Below are 19,791 nucleotides of genomic sequence, written 5' to 3' on the forward strand. Positions count from 1 at the left end.
AATGCCATTTAATCAATTAGGGCTGTATTAAAAAAAAAAAAAAAATTGATATTGCATTATTTTGTGACGTTCTCCTTGCCAATGCGCGTTTTGATATATTTTATACATAAATAATAAATAATAAAACCCTGAATTCTATATAAATACATTTTACTGTTAATGTCCAGTTTTTATTTTGGAGGTCTGTGAAGGTTGTGTGTGATGGTTTTTAAGTTGGTGAACTGTTTCAAATAAAACCCGCTGTTGTCATACATTTTGCGGCGGAAGACGTGTTGAGCTCAAAATTAAAAATCCGGTTCATAGTGTAAACGGACCTGTGTGTTCTTCCAGGTGGAACCACGCCTTTAAGAACCAGATCACCACGCTTCAGAGCCAAGCCAAGAACCGGGCCAACCCCAACCGCAGCGAGGCCCAGGCCAGCCTCTCGCTGTTCCTGGAGGCCGCCAGCGGCTTCTACACCCAGGTAAGAGGCCCTGAAGCAGCTTGCTGGGGCTTCTTGGTAAATGGCGTCGTGAGGGTCATTCTGCGGGTTAGGGTCTCAGGCAGTCCTCCATCAGATTTGGAAGGACAATTTTCATACATATGAACTCAACTTAAATGTGTTTTTTAGATGTGAGCTATTTCCAGCAAACAGGCAACCACAGGTGGCCGTAATAGTTATAAAAAAAAAAAAAAAGTTATTTTACCCACAATTACTGTCATAATTAAATGAAAAATGTACTGCAAATACAATACACTTTTCTTGCTGGCTTTTATTCTGATTGCATTGCTTTGCATTGTGACATAATTTTCTTTTTTTAATCCAAATCAGAAGCTCGGAAAACAATCAACAAGCCTCTTGCATTACACTCTTGTCCAGTAGGGGGCGCCTTGAACGTGACTCAACTGAATGCAAGGCAAAGCTCTCGCATCCCTGGATCAGGTTGATTGGAGCTGATTGTATTTCAAAATGTACTCGCTAGGACTGCAGGAATAGAATTCAAATAGAAAAAAAATCACTGTGCGCATGCTGAAATGGCCGTCCCATTGTGTATTTATTCTTATAAATAATTGATGATAAATATTTTGGCTCACGTTAGCGAATCAATCCACAGTTGATGAGCAATAAAGTTCAATAACAGTCGATCCAGTTTGTTGCACAGTGAGCGCACATTAGAGAGAAATAGAACGGATTGCAGGCGCCCCGGCTCCCTCTTCCTCTGCAATCCTACATGGGATTATTTTAGTTTTAAACCCGATGCAACCGGCAAGCCCCACGACGTAGTAGAAGTAATTTGCCCTCTTTGCAAACACGGCCGGGGACGGAGCACCGGGTCTCACCGCTGGTTGCGGAGGCTCAGTTAGAACAATGGCTTCATTAGCCGTTTTAAAAGGATAGAAAAATAAAAAATATATGAGGATCAAATTGTGTAATTATGCCGGAGAAAGCCCGTCCGGGTCTGCGTCTGCGCTTCCTGGAGGAGGAGGAGGAGGAGATGGGGCGGCTCCCCCACGACAGATCTCCCCCCCCCCCCCCCCCCCCCCCCCCGGTAACAACCCGACAGGCCCCGCCCAAAGAAGGAGAGAGCCCATTTCAGAATGACCTGGGAACGGGGCTCACTGTGCTTTCATTCTTATTTTTGTGGACTTTTCCAGACGGGGAGCAAAGCACCGGGTGCGGTTAAAGCGGCGACGTGGAATGCCAGTTACTTTTTTGAATAATTGCGCTTTACAGATCATACAATTAGCAAATTAAAAGGACAAAATCGCCCAGAAAATCACCCAAAAAAAAAACAACCGCTGCTGGACTCAGCCAATCAGTCCAATCGCCCAAGCCTACTTTCAATGTCCACCGACTGTGAAAGAGGCATATATATTGAGTGGGGGACCTCTGAAAATGTGGAGCTTGGTATTATTTAGATGAAGTGCTGACGCTTCCTGTCGCTTCCAGCTGCTGCAGGAGCTGTGCACGGTGTTCAACGTGGACCTGCCCTGCAGGGTGCGCTCCTCCCAGCTGGGCATCATCTGCAGGAAGCCCAGCGGGGGCTCCTCCATCGTCACCCCCCAGCCCAGCTCCTGCTCCTACATCTGCCAGCACTGCCTGGTGCACCTGGGTGACATAGGTGCACACACACACACACACACACACACACACACACACACACACACACACACACACACACACAGACACACACACACACACACACACACACACACACACACACACACACACACACACACACGAGGCGTTGACCAAGTCACGCAAAGACACGGCAACGACTCTCTAACCAATCACAGTTTGTAATGCATTACTACTGTGTGACGCAACCATGGGGTCTACGCCGCGCAACCCGCCCCGTGCGAAAGTCCCCTCAAAGACACAACCTGCGCATATAATTCGGGGTCCTGTGGGCTGGACAGCAATAATAATGTTATTAAACTATAATAATTTACCCACGAACAGAGCAGATTCTCATCAGTCTACAAAAAAGAGTGATAGACGCAACAACAGAATGTAATTTAACTTTTAAAAAGTCTGATGGTGTCATGAGGAGCTCTCAAACTTACAAATTGCAGTCAGAACCAAAAAGAACCTGAACTGGTCGTGTTGGAACTCCACAGACAACTCCACTCGGTAGAAGATATCGAAGAGCTTCAAACTGTTTCTGCTGTTTCTTTAGTTTCCCACGGTTACAGCACCTCAAACGAGTCATTTGGAATTCGTCCTTTTATAAGTTCATGTGAAGCGAGTCCAGTCCAAAGTTGAGGCCAAGACATGGTTCAGTGTAAACTACGGTGCTGAGCTGTTTGTTGATACTTCTGCGGCTGACTGCAGACGCTGTCAGAGGCTGCTAGCAGCCCCGCCCGCTTTTACTGTTATTCCACATCTTATTACTGTTATCGTTCATCTCATTACTGTTATCGTTCATCTTATTACTGTTATCGAACATCTTATTACTGTTATCGTTCATCTTATTACAGTTATCGTACATCTTATTGTTATCATTCATCTTATTATTGTTATCATTCATCTTATTACTGTTATCATTCATCTTATTACTGTTATCGTTCATCTTATTACTGTTATCGTACATATTATTACTGTTATCGTTCATCTTCTTATCTTATAAACAAATATACTTTGTCAGTCTGTGTGCATTACACTAACAGGATAAAACGGATAGAAGCTCACAAAACACACAGGACAACATTTCAATGGGGAATCCTATGTTTATTTTGAGTTTCCCCACAGTTAACTATGAGGTGAGTGTCCCCATTACTCACGGTTTCCTTCCAATTATGAGTCGTAAAATAAAATAACCTACATCTAAAATAAAATCACAGTTTTGGCACCTCATCGTTGGAGAGTGTATTGTCAGTGCCATCGAAGAGGGGGACAGGTGCGCAAAATGCGCCCTGATCGCTCCCTCTCTCCTAACCCTAACCCAAAATTCTGAGTCGGGTACCACACTATGTTAGTGCACATTTTATTGTTTTACTCAAATTTTGCTGCGCTACTCATCCCAGTTTTTGAGCTGTATTTATATTGAAAAAAAAAAACAGCCCCGCTTGATCCCGATGGATGTGCTATTATTAATGTTCTGAAATGTCCAACCCATTGTTGCGCAATATTTCTCAATAGTAATAGTTCTCTTTGACGTGCAACAATAAATGGGTCTTTACCAACCATCACTTCCCACTTTGTCAGTCAGTGCCTTTTTTAACTACAGCAGCCAAAAAAAGGAAAACAAAATGCATTTATAAATATAAAAGTCATGACTGACGGAGGTGACAGAGGTTCTGTTCATTAAAATCAGTTTCTGTTTTGCAGCTCGGTACCGGAACCAGACGAGCCAGGCAGAGTCCTACTACCGCCACGCCGCTCAGCTGGTGCCCTCCAACGGTCAGTTAGCTGCCGCAGCCAAACCCCACCCATCACACTCCACCCTAGTACTAGACCATCCTGACACTACACCAGCTTAATAATATGCCACCGAAACACTGCACCACCATAACACTGAACCACCATGATACTGCACCACCCTTCCACTACACCACCATATACTACACTGAGACTACACCACCTTTTACACTACATTTAGCAGACGCTTTTATCCAAAGCGACTTAAAATTATTCAAACACTGACAGACGCAGCCATCAGGAGCAATGAGGGGTTAAGTGTCTTGCTCAAGGACACTACAGCATGCTAGCAGGAGGAGCCTGGGATCAAACCAGCAACCTTTACATCACTAGACCACCAGCTCTACCTCCTGAGCTACCCCCCCCACCACCTGACACTACACCACCATATACTACACCACCCTGACACTACACCAGCCTAATACTACAAAAAACATACTACACTACCTCGACCCTATGCCATTATGACACTACAACACCTTATACTACACCACCATGATGCTGCACCACCATGACACTGCACCACCAGGACACTGAATCACCATGACATTAAACCACCATTATACTGCACCACCCTGCTAATACACCACCATATACTGCACCACCCTGCTAATACACCACCTTAATAGCCCACAACCCTGACACTACACCACTATGATAGTCCTTTGTGGGCAGGCTGCACTTGTAAACCCAGGTGGAGGCAGCGTCAAACATGAGCAGCCTGGAGGGGAGGCAGAGAGATGGTGTACTGTTGACACAGGCTCCCCTCTGAAAATTTGAAGGAGCACCAGCACAAAATTTAGGAGCACCACTGAAATCAACATGCAACACAACACATTCCTATGTTTTCCATCTTAACTGTATAACTGATAAATGCTTTTCATAACAACGGGGTGTTTTATTTTAAAGGAAAAAGTCACAATTTTGATTTAGTCCCTTTAACAGAAAAAATCATGAAGTTAATTTTGCTTTAAAAAAAATAGACTCCAGATGATAAATTAACTTATGTAAACATAAATGTAAACAGGTGTGTGGTACATGACTGTCATTAACAACCATGACAAGAGCCTCAGCTCTCCATCGCTCGCACACACACACACACACACACACACACACACACACACACATAGTCAAATGATGGTTCGATATTAGAATTTTAAAAAACAAGTGACATTCAAATCAGAAAATTAACATTCCAAAGAAATATGCAGAACATGTTCCAGCAGAAATGTATTTTCTTTTTTAAAAATGTTGCGCGTCCACATACATCCTCTTTGTGCACACAATGGACAAGCTTTGTCCGTGCACCGCTCTGTGCACTCCATTTATTTTTTTTATCCTTATATCCTTTATCCTCTGCCTACAGGCGAGATAGGGGGCGGTCTAGGGTGCAACCCGAGGGGGGGCACGGAGAGGGAGCCATTGGGGCTTTGCGCACCCGTCTCCCTCTCCGACGGCACCAAGATGCGCGCCCCAGCGATGGGGTGACCGCGATCGGCGCTCCACAACAGTGTGTTTTTATTTTAGATGTAGGTTATTTTATTTTACGTCTCCTTATGGAATGAAACAAGCACCGGGTGTAATGGGGACACTTTCTCTGTGACTCCTACTGATACACGATGGTGATATTACTAAATAAATATGATGGGTGTTTACAAGTCGCTCTGGTGCTACTGGTATTAAAATTTAGTAGCACTGTCTCCAAAAACAGTTGCAAAAGGCGACTAAGTGGTCGCAGTCTGGAGCCCTGCAACAGGCCCACATACATCCATAGTTTGGCGGGTTTTTTTATATTTAATTTCAGACGCTAAGCAGACGGCAAATATCCATTGTGTAAAATGTGCCGACGAAGACGGACATCACCACAAACGTACTTATTTATTTAGAATAGGGCCATATTTATTTTGTTTGCGATTTTATTGTAATATTATTGAAATGAAGTCTTTCTTCAAGCAGCTGCACTTACTTACTTTCTTACTTACTTACTTACTAACTTATGGTTCACTTCTTCCTTACATTATGAGTGCTGTGCAACATTCATTATATAAAAATACTGTTTCATATTATATCCTATATTTTTACCCCTATTTGTCTTTATAATATAATATATATTTTATAATGCAGATGCAGAAGACTAGTGTTTATTTCGGACAATTTTATTCCACCAATAAAAGTTAATTTTAATTTTTTTTATGCATCATGGCATACAACTTTCCTCTTTATAAAAAAAAAAAGGATTTCACAGAAATTGTTTTTTTTTTATATATATCGTGATAAATATTGTTAGCGACCAACATATCCCCCTGAATCTAACGTCATTTAAAGTTGACACTTTAATGGCAAACAATGATGAGCGAGAGAGATCATATATATATATATATTTATATGTCTAATTGTAGATTCATGATCGTTGCTGTGATGATTGTGATGTTATGGAGGCTTGAATTCTCAGCGGCCTGCGAAGTCCCCTTTAGGGATTTCAGCGAAATCTATCCAGAGTGGACCAAACTAGCCATGGTAGCCTGCTTGAGCCCCGTCTCCAGTGCACAAGAAGAGAGAGAGAGAGAGGGCACAACCGAATCAAAACAGCATCACAAGTGTTTACGCGTTGCCCCAACAAATGTAGGCTAGTGCGAAATGTATTTATTTTTAAAATAGCGGTATGCATGTGAGTCTTTCTTTTCAATAAAAAATCTTATTATGAATCGACCTGCCTTGATGATGTCATTCTTTATATCGCCTGCCTATCAGTTGTTTTTAGGCCAAATAAACACAGATAATATTTGACACCTTCCTTGACACTACATCACCCTCACACGTCGCCACCCTAATACTGCACCAGCCTCACACTACTTCACCTAAATACATAGCCCCCTGACACTACACTACCCTGATGATACACGATAAGCCCCAGCTCGTCACCTTCAGGCTACTGCAGCATGCTGCTCCACCTGGCGCTGGCAGTGTTGCTGCTGCAGCTGTTGGCGGTGGTGTTGCTGCATGCGTGGGTTTGTGTTGCTGCGCTTATGATCCTGTGCTCCACCCCTGTGCTCTCTCAGGTCAGCCCTACAACCAGCTGGCCATCTTGGCCTCCTCTAAGGGCGACCACCTGACCACCATCTTCTACTACTGCCGCAGCATCGCCGTCAAGTTCCCCTTCCCTGCCGCCTCCACCAACCTGCAGAAGGCGCTGGGCAAAGCCCTGGAGAGGTAGAGCTCAGACTGGACTCCTGAGACATAGAACAAGTATAATATTACACAGAATATAAAATAGCCCAGAACATATGATGAGGTAAAGACGTTTGGACAATAATGACGTTTGTGAATAACTATTAAAAACTATAATTTCAATAATCACGACATGAATGATAACCATAACAACAATAACAATCTTTAGAATGAAAAGACATGAAGACAAAGATGAAGTGTCTCTGTTTCTCTCCCTCCACCCTCCCCTCATCTCTCCTCCACCCCTCCCCCACCCGTCCCACCACCCCAGCAGGGAGGAGGTGTCCAGCAGGGGGGGGGTGTCAGACTTCATCAAGGCCTTCATCAGGTTCCACGGCCACGTCTACCTGAGCAGGAGCCTGGAGCGACTGGATGTCCTCAGGGAGAAGCTGGAGGAGCAGTTCCAGGTGAAGGAGGGAGGGGCGGAGAGTGGGTGGAGGAAGAGGTGGGGAGTGTGGAGGTACAGAGAGGGATGGAGCGAGAGAAGGAACGGTGGAGAGTGAGAGGTGAAGATCCATGTAGAGAGGTCAAGGTGGGGAGAGGGAGGTGGAGTGGGAAAGAGAGATGGGGAGGGAGGTGGAGAGTGGTGGGGAAGTTTGAGAGAATGGATGAGGTGCGGGGATAGAGGGAGAGAGAGCGGGAGGTGGCGAGGAGAGGAATCAGGGGTTTCCACTGGGTGGTGTGTGGGATCGCCCCCTGGTAGAGGCTCTGTTCTGACCTGGTTCTCCACCTGTCTCCAGCGTCTGGTCCTGCAGAAGGCCTTCAGCTCCCAGCAGCTGGTCCACCTGACGGTCATCAACCTCTTTGAGCTGAACCACCTGAGGGACCTGGGGGCCGAGGAGCCCCTGGAAGGTCCCCAAGAGGGGCCCCAGGAGGGGCCCCAGGAGGCCCTGGGCCTGGAAGAGCAGGGCAGCTGGTTCCACCTGCTGGGCCTGTTCGGTACGTACCGCCCCCCTGGACCTGGCTTGGTGTCACTTAGCTTCTGTGTAAAGGAATGTTCCGCTTAGATCGCTTCCACTTCCTGTTCCTTGTTCCTACTTCCTGTCTCAGTGTCCTTCCTGGGCGCCCTGCTGAGCGGCTCCCTGCTGAGCAGCACCCGCAGCGAGGACCTGGGCGCCTCCTGTCCGCTGCCCGCCATCAAACTGTCGCTGGACTGGATCAAGCTGCGGCCCGGGGTCCTCCAGGAGAGCGCTGTGGACCACAGGAAGTAGTATGTAGAAGTCATTGCATTTCGTGATCGTTAAGCTGAATTAAGTTACATCCTGATTTTGTCGTCAGTTAATGATAAGATATGAATGTTGTTTATAACTTCTATTGCAAAACAGAACCATGTTACAACATATCACAGCCAGGAAAATGACAGGACAGATGTGGTGAGAGGAGGAAAAGGACATGAAAGTCAAATAAATGAATAAAGAGGAAGAAAACAAATTTCAAAAATTGAAATGCAAATCATCAAAACTAATTGTGTGTGTGTGTGTGTCTCTCTGTGTGTGTGTGTGTGTGTGTGTGTGTGTGTGTGTCTCTGTGTGTGTGTCTCTGTGTGTGTGTCTGTCTCTGTGTGTGTGTGTGTGTGTGTGTGTGTGTGTGTGTGTGTGTGTGTGTGTGTGTGTGTGTGTGTGTGTGTGTGTGTGTGTCTCTGTGTGTCTGTGTGTCTGTGTGTGTGTGTCTCTGTGTGTGTGTGTCTGTGTGTGTGTCTCTGTGTGTGTGTGTGTGTGTGTCTGTCTGGTTGTCTGTGTGTGTGTGTGTGTGTCTGTCTGTGTGTGTGTGTGTGTGTGTGTGTGCGCGCGCGCGCGCGTGTGCGTGTGTGTGTGTCTCTGTTTGTGTGTCTGTGTGTGTGTGTGTGTGTGTGTGTCTCTGTGTGCGTGTGTGTGTGTGTCTCTGTTTGTGTGTCTCTGTTTGTGTGTGTGTGTGTGTCTCTGTGTGTGTGTGTGTGTATCTGTATCTGTGTGTGTGTGCAGCATCTGGCCCTGGCTGGTGTCCATCCTGAACAGCTTCCAGACGACTCAGGTCTCCTCCTCGTGTCCTGGTAAGAAGTGAAACTCTCCTGACGCCAGGAGCAGCTGCTGTGTGCACGTGAGTCCTGACGCTCCTTGTCCCTGTGTGCAGCCCCGCCCCTGCCCGAGGAGTTCGAGCTGCAGGGATTCCTGGCCCTGAGGCCGGCGCTCAGGTACGACCGGGCCAGCCTTCCGGGTGCTTCCGGGGTTGTGGGCCTGGGCTGACGGCAGACCCTGCTGCTTATATCATTGAAACATCATCTTATGTCTTAACATCGTTTTCACAGCAACGTCAGCGCCTCCGTCTGCTAAAAACAGGGGATCGACACCTTTCCCGTCGCAGGGAGAAATGCCATTTTGTTTTCCTGTGGCGTCACGTCGGATGTTAGGAACACGCCAGAAAAGGGGCGTGTCATGGTTCCAGTGTGATTGGGAGGAAAACAGCGGAGGAGACAAACGTAAACAAACAACGAGATCAAACTGTAAAACTCGGGGGGGAGGACCCGGGCTGTTTCTTTCCTACCGGTGACAAACGCCGGATGTGGCCGGGTGTCGCCGGGTGTTTGGTGCCGTGGAGAAGGGCAGCAACAGAAGTTCCTCACGCTCCGTCGGCAACTCATTCATCTGCTGCGACGGAGGGATGAGAAACGCTTCCCATGGATTTAAGATTGAAAACAGGCTGAGTTGGTTAAAGAAACAGGGCGGGGCCATGGGAACCACCAGGGCGGTTCGATGCTCAAAATTGAAAAGACCATCGAATAGGACGCGGACGTTTTAAACGGCAGCTTTGTGCTGATGCCTGAGGCCTCCAGACACAATCACAAGTATTTCTGTTTGGGTCAGAATTTAGCTGCAGGATCTGTCAGCCCCCACGGCTTTGACGGCCCTGACACACTTTTGGACTTTGCGTTCCAGGTCTCTGGACTTCACCAAAGGCCACCAGGGCATCGTGCTGGACCGAGACCTGGGTCGGCCGGTCCAGACCCGACACCAGAGACTCGTCAGCCTGGGGGTGTGGGTAGCCGACAGCCAGCCAGGGTGGGGGTGCACGAGACACACGCACACACAGCGACATTGAAACCAAAATGGTGTTTTTGGGTTCAAGTCCTGCTACAGTATTGTCATAGTACTCTTACCGGCCGTCCTCTCCAGGCTGATCCGCTACCGGCTGAGCGAGGAAGGCGTGCTCCTCTTCCTCACCGACATCCCGGAGCAGCCCCTTCCGGAGCCGCAGCAGAAAGAGGCGTCGGTGCTACAGGAGGCGTCTAACGCCGATCCCGCCGCCGCCGCCCCGGACACCGGCCTCAAGTCACTGTTGTCGGCGGGAGGTGGCGAGCGGCCCGTCGTCACCTTCAAGGAGAACATCAAACCCCGCGAGGTGAACCGTGACGCCCCCCGCAGCCAGGCCTCCACCGAGCGCCGCGACGGCCCCAAAGGAGGCGGGGCTCCTGGGAAAGTGGAGCCCAAGAGGGACGGCAAGAGGAAGTGCGAGGTCAAGCGGACTGGACCCGAAAAGAGCAGCGAGGCTGGGAAGCAGGTGGGCTGAGCTCTTCTGTTTAGCTAACCGCTAAGCTAACCACTAAGCATATATCTCTTAAGTTCAAGATGTATTTACAGCAATGGATGGAAAAGATGGACGTGCTTGACATGGTACGATACAGGGTTCACATATCTGTTATCTACTGCAGTATTAATAGTTGTTGGTCCACACTGAATAGTTTTTCTTCTTCGGTTTGGGATGCTGAGGTCATTTGATGGTGGTCTCCACAGGTCAAAGGTCAGACTGAGCAGAGGAAGACTCCGGTGTTGGAGGTTCGTAGGACTCCGGTCAGCCAGGCTCCGACCAGCTGCTCCTCCCAGTTCATCCCCATCCACCACACCGGAGCCTTCCCACCTCTTCCCAGTCGAGCCGGTACGTACGTGTGACATCACACCTCAATCTGAACGGGATGGATTCCTGTCACCATGACAACCAGAGGGATGCTGGGACTTTTCACTTGACATGACCTTGCTAGCTTGCTGCAAGTGGCAGAAGACAGGAAGTAGCCTCGCTGATGAGACAGGAAGTAGCTAAGACATGAAGTAGCACCGTTTATAAGACAGGAAGTAGCCTTGCTGATGAGACAGGAAGCAGCAGAAGACAGGAGGTAGCCTTGCTAAGGAGACAGGAAGTAGCCTTGCTAAGGAGACAGGAAGTAGCTTTGCTACTGAGCCAGGAAGAAGCCTCGCTGATGAGACAGGAAGTAGCCTTGCTAAGGAGACAGGAAGTAGCTTTGCTACTGAGCCAGGAAGAAGCCTCGCTGATGAGACAGGAAGTAGCCTTGCTAAGGAGTCAGGAAGGCCTTGCTAGTGAGACAGGAAGAAGCCTCACTGAAGCCTGACTTCCTGCTTCCTGCTAGGGTTCCCGCCCCCGACCTACGTCATCCCTCCGCCTGTGGCCTTCGCGGGGCTCCAGGTGAGTCCCGGCTTCTCCTTCCCTTCCGGGGTGTCGCTGCCCGGGGCCTTCCTGCAGCCCGCCAAGCAGTCCCACAGCCCCTACAGCCAGCAGAGGCCCTCCGGGCCCGCCGCCGGGCCCCAGGGCCAGCCGGGCCCCCAGCCGGGCCCCCAGCCGGGCCCTCAGCAGGCCTCGCAGCAGAGCTCCCAGCAGGCCTTGCAGTCTCCCAGCAAGCCTCTGCAGATGGAGAAGAGCGCTCCCCAGCACCCAAACCTGCAGCAGGTCAGACTGGACCCAGCCCCGCTCTCCACCTACCGGCAGAGTAGGGGATTACACTCGGGGAGGATTACTTTCAGAGGATTACACATAATAAGGATTACTGAGACACTTACTCGTGAGACACTTACTTACACTTACTCACTGTAGGAGAATTACATTTACAAAGGATTACAATCACTGAGAGACGATGACTTAGAATTCAACTGTCAATCTAATAATGTTGACTTGATTTTCTGCAGCCAAGTAACCCTGTAGCCTGGTAGCATAGCATGCAGCATCCAGCCTGTTCCACCGGTGTACAGGATCGCCCGCTTCCTGTTTCTAGCCGTACGTACAGGATGTGTTGACGGTTTTTCCCTGCATTCTGACTGGCAGTTGATGCAGGTCCAGGACCAGTCTCCGCCCTCCATGTGGAGCCAGGCGGCCCTGCAGAAGATGCCCCCGCCCGTGGGGGTGAAGCCGCAGCAGCAGTACTTCCTGCCCCCGCCCGCCCAGAGCCAGCTCTCCGGCATGGACAAGAAGATGAAGCTGCAGGAGCTGTACTGGGACTCCGCCTACCGCCTGGGGAAGAGGGCGCCCCCTGCTGGAGGCTTCTGCCAGGACCAGGACCTCCCCGCCAGGTCCCAAAGAGGGGCTCCGTTCGAGGTCAGACCCCCGGCCCCTGGTGGTGACGTGGGTGAGAAGGGGTCTGCAGGGGGACGTGGGTCCAGGATCCTCTTCCTCCCCCTGTTCCCCTTCTTCTCTCCCTCTCTGTCCTCCTCCTCATCCTGTCTCGCCTCCTCTTTTTCTCCTCCTCCTTCCTCTTCCTCCTCTCTCCTCTCCGTCGCTCTTCTTCATTCCTCTCCTCTTCTCCCTCCCCCCTCTCCCCTCTGTCTCATCCCGTCCCCTCTCCCCCTTTCTCTCCCTCTTTCTCTCCCCCTCCCCCCTTCCTCTCCCTCTCTCTCTCTCTCTCTCTCTCTCTCCCTCTTTCTCTCCCCCTTCCTCTCTCTCTCTCTCTCTCTCCCTCCCCCCTTCCTCTCCCTCCCTCTCTCTCTCTCTCTCTCTCCCTCTTTCTCTCCTCCCCCCCCCTTCCTCTCCGTCTTTCTCTCTCTCTCTCTCTCCCTCTCTCTCCCTCTCTCTCTCCTCCCCCCCCCCTTCCTCTCCCTCTCTCTCTCTCTCTCTCTCTCTCCCCCCCCCCCCCTTCCTCTCCCCCTCTCTCTCCTCTTCCTCTCTCCAGGACAGCAGGAGTCCTCCTCTTCTTCCTCCAGAGCTGGATGAGGAGCGTCTCTACCCCAAGGCTCCAGACTTCTACCAGGCTGCTGCTGCAGGATCCAACCTGTTTGTACGTAGACGTGTCCATTTGATGCAGCTTTAGATTTGTTGTTTTCTGACAGATAGCCGACCCCTGTTGACACGTCATTTAGCGTTATCCCACAATATTAAAATATTAGGGCACTGTCCCCTGAAAGAAAATGAATGACAGTCTTTTTAATTGGGCTTTCCAAATGATAATAATAAATAAGAGGAATCGTAAATATATTTGTGTCGGCCGACACGTCCCCCCGTGCCCCCTTATCAATGTCATCAAACTGCACAGGAGCCGTGGAGCCCTTGTGTTTGGACGGAGGAACTCGTGCTCCTCCTCCAGCGCCCACCAGCAAGGAAATGAAATACAAAAAAATCATATGTATACATATGTGTTATTATTGGATAGTGACGAGCTCAACCCCGCGGTGAAGTCACGTGACCGCTGTGACGCAGTTATGGTCACAGCGGAGTTCAACGTGTCGCCGCCGTGACTTGTACTTTAGAAATAGATTGTACAGCCTATTTCTCTTTTACTACGCAACATTACTTTTTTTTATAATAATAATATTTGTATTTTTTAACCGATGCTATGAATTGGTCAAGATGATTTTCGTGAGTTGAAGGTTAAAGGGTTGATTATTAACATCCCTAGTGTTGTGCTGCTGTAACACCTGGATCAGGGATGGATAAACCTCTTTATTTCACCTGATGTTGTACCAGCAGCTTCCAAACCAGACCAGGATGGACACCAGCGCCGACGTCATCAGCCAGTCGTCTCTGCTGCCTCTGTCAGGCTTCCCCATCCAGGTGGGTGCGGTAACACTGCACTATAAACATTACACATACATACAAATGATTCCCTTACTTTATTATTATTATTTATCATCTTTTTAAGCCGTGCTGTCAGCCGGCCGTGCCTACAACACAGGGTGTTTGTGCCGTTGTATCTAAGACAGCGTTGATCTGCGAGCGGAGCTGAAATTCTCTGTATTAATCAGTAAGAACTGCTTGTCCTGTGGCATTTCTGTTCTACATCAGCACCACCCATCCCCCTCTTTGGAGAAGGATCCGACCATATTTTGACCAATAAACAAACAATCATCACGATTCACCACAAGAATCCCAACAAACGTGTAGACAAACGAGTTTGTTCCATATAACCCAGCTCTACCTAATGCAGGAATTGTGAATACATATACTTTATATTCTAAGTACATATATTTTATATGCCAATATAAATATAGATATGACTAATATGTATCTTACTGTGTTCTACGCTGAATAAAAGAAAGATATTACAGTATTGCAGGTGTAATGTTCTGACCGGCCACTTGGTGTCACTGTTTGCTGTTTTTTTCCCAGGAGAACTATCAGAACAACAGCATGTTCAGCCAGGCCTACGGCAACAGCCTGGCCCCCGGCGCCAAGCCAGACGCTCCCATGATGCACCAGGAGCCCTCCCTGTACTCCCTGTTTGAAGGGACCCCATGGTCCCCCTCCCTCCCCGCCAGCTCAGGTAGGACACACCCCTTTCCTCTTCAGGTAAGCTACACCTCTCCTCAGGTAAGACCATGTGAGCCCTACATGATGTATTTGATTAGGTTTTTGTTGGATTTGACGTAGTGTCCGACGTAGTATCCGACGTAGTATCCGAGGTAGTACCTGAGGTAGTATCTGACTTAGTGTCTGTTGTGCCACAGACCAGTCCACCCCTGCCAGCCAGTCTCCGCACTCCTCCAACCCCAGCAGCCTGCCTTCCTCTCCGCCCACCCACACCCACGCCTCCGTGCCCTTCTCCAACTTTGGGCCCATAGGCACTCCGGACAGCAGGGACCGCCGGCTGGCCGACCGCTGGAAGGCCGACAAGACATGTGAGACGCCATTTGTCCTGGAACCAGTAGAACGTTCTCTCCGCAGGGGGAGGTTCCTGTCATTTGAACTATCCCACAGAAAGTCTGCTGTTTTGATCCCGTCCGTCCAGAACGGCCATGTTGCTGTTTTTTCCTCGACCACCAAAGTATTAATGTATTTATTCCCGTCCCAAAAACCTGCTGAAAGGTTCTCTGATCATTTCAATCCAATCTGGAAGCTGTTGTTTTAGATCGTTAAGAACCAGATGTTTGCTTGTGGGATCCAGTTATTTCAGGCTGAACACTTATATAAACATATATAAACATATATATAAACACACACATATATATATATACATACACACAGTGGTACCTTGATTTACGAGTGCACTAACATAGGAGTTTTCCGTCGTTCCGTCGATTTTTTTGTATTGATTTGCGAGAAAAACGGAGTCATGAGGAGCGAGCTTCAGGTGCCGCCGCTGGTGGGCGTGGCCAGCGAATGCGGCCACATCCCGCGTCTCACTCCTTCACTTCACGTGGTGACCTGACCGTGGAAGCATCTCTTTTGTGTTTTGTGCTTTTTGTGCAGTTATTTTGCCAAATATTTTTTTCTAACCTGGGTCCCAAGAAAGTTCTGAGAAGAAGAAACGGATGATGTCACTGAATTAAAGCAGGAAATCATAGAAAAACATGAACATGAGCCAAAATTGATTTGCTAAACGAACAGATTGAATTACGAGCTCTGTCCCGGAACCAATTAAACTCGTAGGTCAGAGTACCACTGTATAGATATACATATATATATATAATATAATAAACAATATATATTTATATTGATTAAGTAACAAAAATCTCCTGGAAGAAGGTTTTACAGTTTCATTTTTGGCGGCAGCTTAATTCCTCGACAGCTTATACAAACATATATAATTTCACATCAGTTGCTTGGAAGTAAAGAAGTGAAGAATCCACCACAGTGTTGGAAAAGCTGCTCCAGTAAATGGAAAAATAAACCATGAATGGAGGTACTAATGAACTGCTGGAGCAGCCAGGGTGCTGGTGTTTCTCCGGCAGGTGGTGGTGCTGGTGTTTCTCCAGCAGGTGGTGGTGCTGGTGTTTCTGAAGCTCTTGGTGTTTCTCCAAGCAGGTGGTGGTGCTGGTGTTTCTCCAGAAGCAGCTGGTGGTGGTGTTTCTGAAGCTCTTGGTGTTTCTCCAGCAGGTGCTGGGGGTTTTGGCCTGGACTATCTCCCTGCAGCCTCCTCAGCAGCCTCCGAGTCCAGCTGGCACCAGTCCGGTCCTGCTGGAGCCTCCTGGACGTCCCAGGACTCTCCGATGGAGGAGAACTCCTCTACGGTGCTGCTCGACAGCCTCAAGGTACTGCCTCCACCTGGTGTGCCTGTGGGGTAGTTACTGTCTATCCGCCTGTGGGGTAGTTACTGTCTATCTGCCCCCTACAGTCCATCTGGTCCAGCTCCATGATGCAGCCCGGTCCCTCGGCGCTGGAGCAGCTGCTGATGCAGCAGAAACAGAAGCAGCAGAGGAACCCCCCCCACTGAGGCCACGCCCCCCTGAAGGAAACACCTTGACAAGATGGATCCAAGAAAAATCCACAGCAGACGTGGCTACGCTGAGCGGACGGAGGCGCTCGAACCTGAGATCCAGCTCCACCTCAACGAGGGAGAGAGAGGGAGAGAGAGAGGGAGGGAGAGAGAGTTCCTCTCCTCTATGACGTTGCTGAGCGCCAATCTGAGGCTGGCTTCAACACACACACACACACACACACACACACACACACACACACACACACACACTAGAACAGCGCTCACACCTCCACCATTTCCCATGATGCCTCTGTGTTTGTGGAGGCTGTGAGATGGAAGGTTTGATGCTGGTGGAAGGACAGAGGGTGGAGGGAACACACCTTTCATCAGGAAGTTTCTTTTATTTCCCTTCTGTTCAGGAGGAGGAGGCGGAGCTTCTGTGTGATGTGGGCGGTGCTCTGAGCGCCCGGGAGGCGGAGTCCGTCCACCGCAGAGATGCCGGCCGAAAGGCGGGGCTTAACGTAGGGGACACTTCTCTCCTCAGTGGAAGATTCAATCAATCCAGTACTTTATGTTTGTTGATGGACTTTGGGGAGGAGAAGAAGAGCTTGTTGATTTTCCCAGCATCCTCTCTGCTTCCCGCTTCCTTTGTGTGTTCATGGTTTTTTTAAGCTCCCTGTATCTCTGTAGTTAAAGCCAAATTCTCTGCGCTGCTCTTTCAACCACTTTTTATTTTCGCCCCAACTGCCAGATGGGTGTGGTAGGGGGCGGAGCCATGTTTGAATGGCCCCGCCTCCAACTTCCTGGAGGTTTCTGGTCAGCTGACAAAACAAACTGACTTTTTCTTAAATGACTGGAGCTTCTGAACTGACCCAAGCCAATCAGAGCAGCTTGAGGTTTGGGGGGGCGGTGCCAGCGAGGGACGAGACGGGAGGCGGGGCTCTCTTGTTCTGGCCCGCATGCAGGAAGGAAGTGGTCTTCATTTGGAGCCTGTTTTTTTTTTGTTTTCGTTTTTTTACATTTCCCTTCCGTGTTATCTTTTATGGAGAACACTCCAGGCCACGACGTGTCCATTTTCCGTGTGGTTTCCAGACGTGTTTGAAGATGGCGTCCCCCACGGCGCCGACCTAGGACCCCCCCGAGGATCCGACCTGGCCCAGACCAGATGGACAGACGGGTTGACTCCATTCACTGCATGAGGACGCTGACTGCTCGCTGGTGGAATCTGCCTCTAATGAAACCCAATCACCAATCTGATGTGAATGGAACAGCTTCCACCGTCGTCCAATCCACACGTTGTGATCGTCCTGTAGTGGAGTTCATCCAAGCTTAGTGTCAGAGGGAGTTTTCATTCTAGAAGCCGTAGTTTAGCTCTGATCTCCTACTTTACGTTACTGTGTCGCTGGGATGGAACCTGTAACATTATGATTATTGATAATTGATAAGCAGATATTGTGATTTCTATTGATGTGACTGGATGTAGATGCAGCGACTCACCCTGTGTCTCTAAACCTCAGTGATGTTTGACTGATCAGACAAAGTGAATAAAACGGGGATTAAGTGGTTGAACTGTTTGTGGTGTGTGTGTGTGTGTGTGTGTGTGTGTGTGTGTGTGTGTGTGTGTGTGTGTGTGTGTGTGTGTGTGTGTGTGTGTGTGTGTGTGTGTGTGTGTGTGTGTGCGCGCGCGCGCACATACGTGTGCGTACGTGTGTGCGTACGTGTGCGCGTACGTGTACGTGTGCGCGTACGTGTGCGCGTACGTGTGCGCGTACGTGTGCGTACGTGTGCGTACGTGTGCGTACGTGTGCGTACGTGTGTGCGTACGTGTGCGCGTACGTGTGCGTACGTGTGCGTACGTGTGCGTACGTGTGTGCGTACGTGCGCGTACGTGTGCGTACGTGTGTGCGTACGTGTGCGTACGTGCGTGCGTACGTACGTGTGCGTACGTGTGCGTACGTGCGTACGTACGTGTGCGCGTACGTACGTGTGCGCGTACGTACGTGTGCGTACGTGTGCGCGTACGTACGTGTGCGTACGTGTGCGTACGTGTGTGCGTACGTACGTGTGCGTACGTGTGCGTACGTGTGCGTACGTGTGTGCGTACGTACGTGTGCGTACGTGTGCGCGTACGTACGTGTGCGTACGTGTGCGCGTACGTACGTGTGCGTACGTGTGTGCGTACGTGTGTGCGTACGTGTGCGCGTACGTACGTGTGCGTACGTGTGCGTACGTGTGTGCGTACGTACGTGTGCGTACGTGTGTGCGTACGTGTGCGTACGTGTGCGTACGTGTGTGTGTACGTGTGCGTACGTGTGTGCGTACGTACGTGTGTGCGTACGTGTGCGTACGTGTGTGCGTACGTGTGCGTACGTGTGTGCGTACGTACGTGTGCGTACGTGTGCGCGTACGTACGTGTGCGTACGTGTGCGTATATGTGTGCGTACGTACGTGTGCGTACGTGTGCGTACGTCTCTCACTTGAAGAGGCGTCTTCCAGCCGGTTGACAGCTGACTTGCAACCAGCTTTCAGCCAGTTTCCAGCCACCCACCATGCGCTTCCCAGCCAGTTGCTATTCGGCTGGAATCCCCCCTCCTTGTCATGTGTCCTGACAGGGCATGTTTAATGTCGACTGTAAACACGCCCATTTTTCCAATTGCAGTGTCACTATGACATAGCGCTAACTTCACAAAAACACAATCACATTCCAGAGAGAGATTTCAGATTTTCACCCATAACCCTGACTCATTACCTGAGATATTGTCCTTTGAACCCTGACCAGAGGTTATTGTTCAAAGTGCACTTGTTTTTTTTCACATGAATAGAACAGTCTTAATGAATTATTTAAATCTACTAATGTCTAATGTTGCGCAGCTTTTTAATTTCAAATGGGAGCTGTTTATTTATTTACCTTTTTTTAATTACAAAGTTCAATAGCTTTGTAATGAGAGCACTCAAATGAGGTCTTTGTAATTATAGTTTCAAGTTTATTGTCAAATACTTGATAACAGCGCAAGCATTACCAGTAATGAGATTATTTGTCTGAGAGCTAACTCTACTTTACATATGTAAAATAAGGGCAGAGTAGGAATTACTATAAAATACTATTTAAAAATAGAATTTAAAGAGTAAACTGAATTTTTAAACAAAATTTAAAATCTTAAATGGAAAGTAGTAGTGTGGTTTAAAGTTATATAAAAATCTTTACCCAAAGGAAAGACAAAATAAATTGCAGACAATAATGACAGTGAGTCAGCTTGATAGTGGACATCATTTT

General features: G+C 48.9%; 1 protein-coding gene across 4 annotated transcripts in view; it reads left to right on the forward strand.

The window, feature by feature from the left end:
- The window catches only part of smg7 (SMG7 nonsense mediated mRNA decay factor), a 20,027-nt gene extending 1,954 nt beyond the window's left edge, over positions 1-18,073 (forward strand). The window contains exons 4-23 of one of the 4 annotated variants that reach the window (XM_080010869.1): positions 331-463; positions 1,931-2,102; positions 3,812-3,883; positions 6,961-7,111; positions 7,401-7,536; positions 7,870-8,068; positions 8,180-8,339; positions 9,091-9,158; positions 9,239-9,299; positions 10,042-10,164; positions 10,279-10,663; positions 10,897-11,038; positions 11,526-11,842; positions 12,215-12,484; positions 13,056-13,160; positions 13,850-13,933; positions 14,489-14,642; positions 14,827-14,997; positions 16,193-16,350; positions 16,434-18,073. In XM_080010869.1, coding sequence (XP_079866995.1) covers positions 331-463; positions 1,931-2,102; positions 3,812-3,883; positions 6,961-7,111; positions 7,401-7,536; positions 7,870-8,068; positions 8,180-8,339; positions 9,091-9,158; positions 9,239-9,299; positions 10,042-10,164; positions 10,279-10,663; positions 10,897-11,038; positions 11,526-11,842; positions 12,215-12,484; positions 13,056-13,160; positions 13,850-13,933; positions 14,489-14,642; positions 14,827-14,997; positions 16,193-16,350; positions 16,434-16,532 — 3,160 coding nt within the window. In that variant the 3' untranslated portion in view covers positions 16,533-18,073. The remainder of the gene's footprint in view (positions 1-330; positions 464-1,930; positions 2,103-3,811; positions 3,884-6,960; positions 7,112-7,400; positions 7,537-7,869; positions 8,069-8,179; positions 8,340-9,090; positions 9,159-9,238; positions 9,300-10,041; positions 10,165-10,278; positions 10,664-10,896; positions 11,039-11,525; positions 11,843-12,214; positions 12,485-13,055; positions 13,161-13,849; positions 13,934-14,488; positions 14,643-14,826; positions 14,998-16,192; positions 16,351-16,433) is intronic. The other 3 variants (XM_080010870.1, XM_080010872.1, XM_080010871.1) reach the window with 3 other exon arrangements.
- Positions 18,074-19,791: the final 1,718 nt, after the last annotated feature.

Source organism: Zeus faber (assembly GCF_960531495.2).
Source record: "Zeus faber genome assembly, chromosome: 12".
NCBI lineage: Eukaryota > Metazoa > Chordata > Actinopteri > Zeiformes > Zeidae > Zeus > Zeus faber.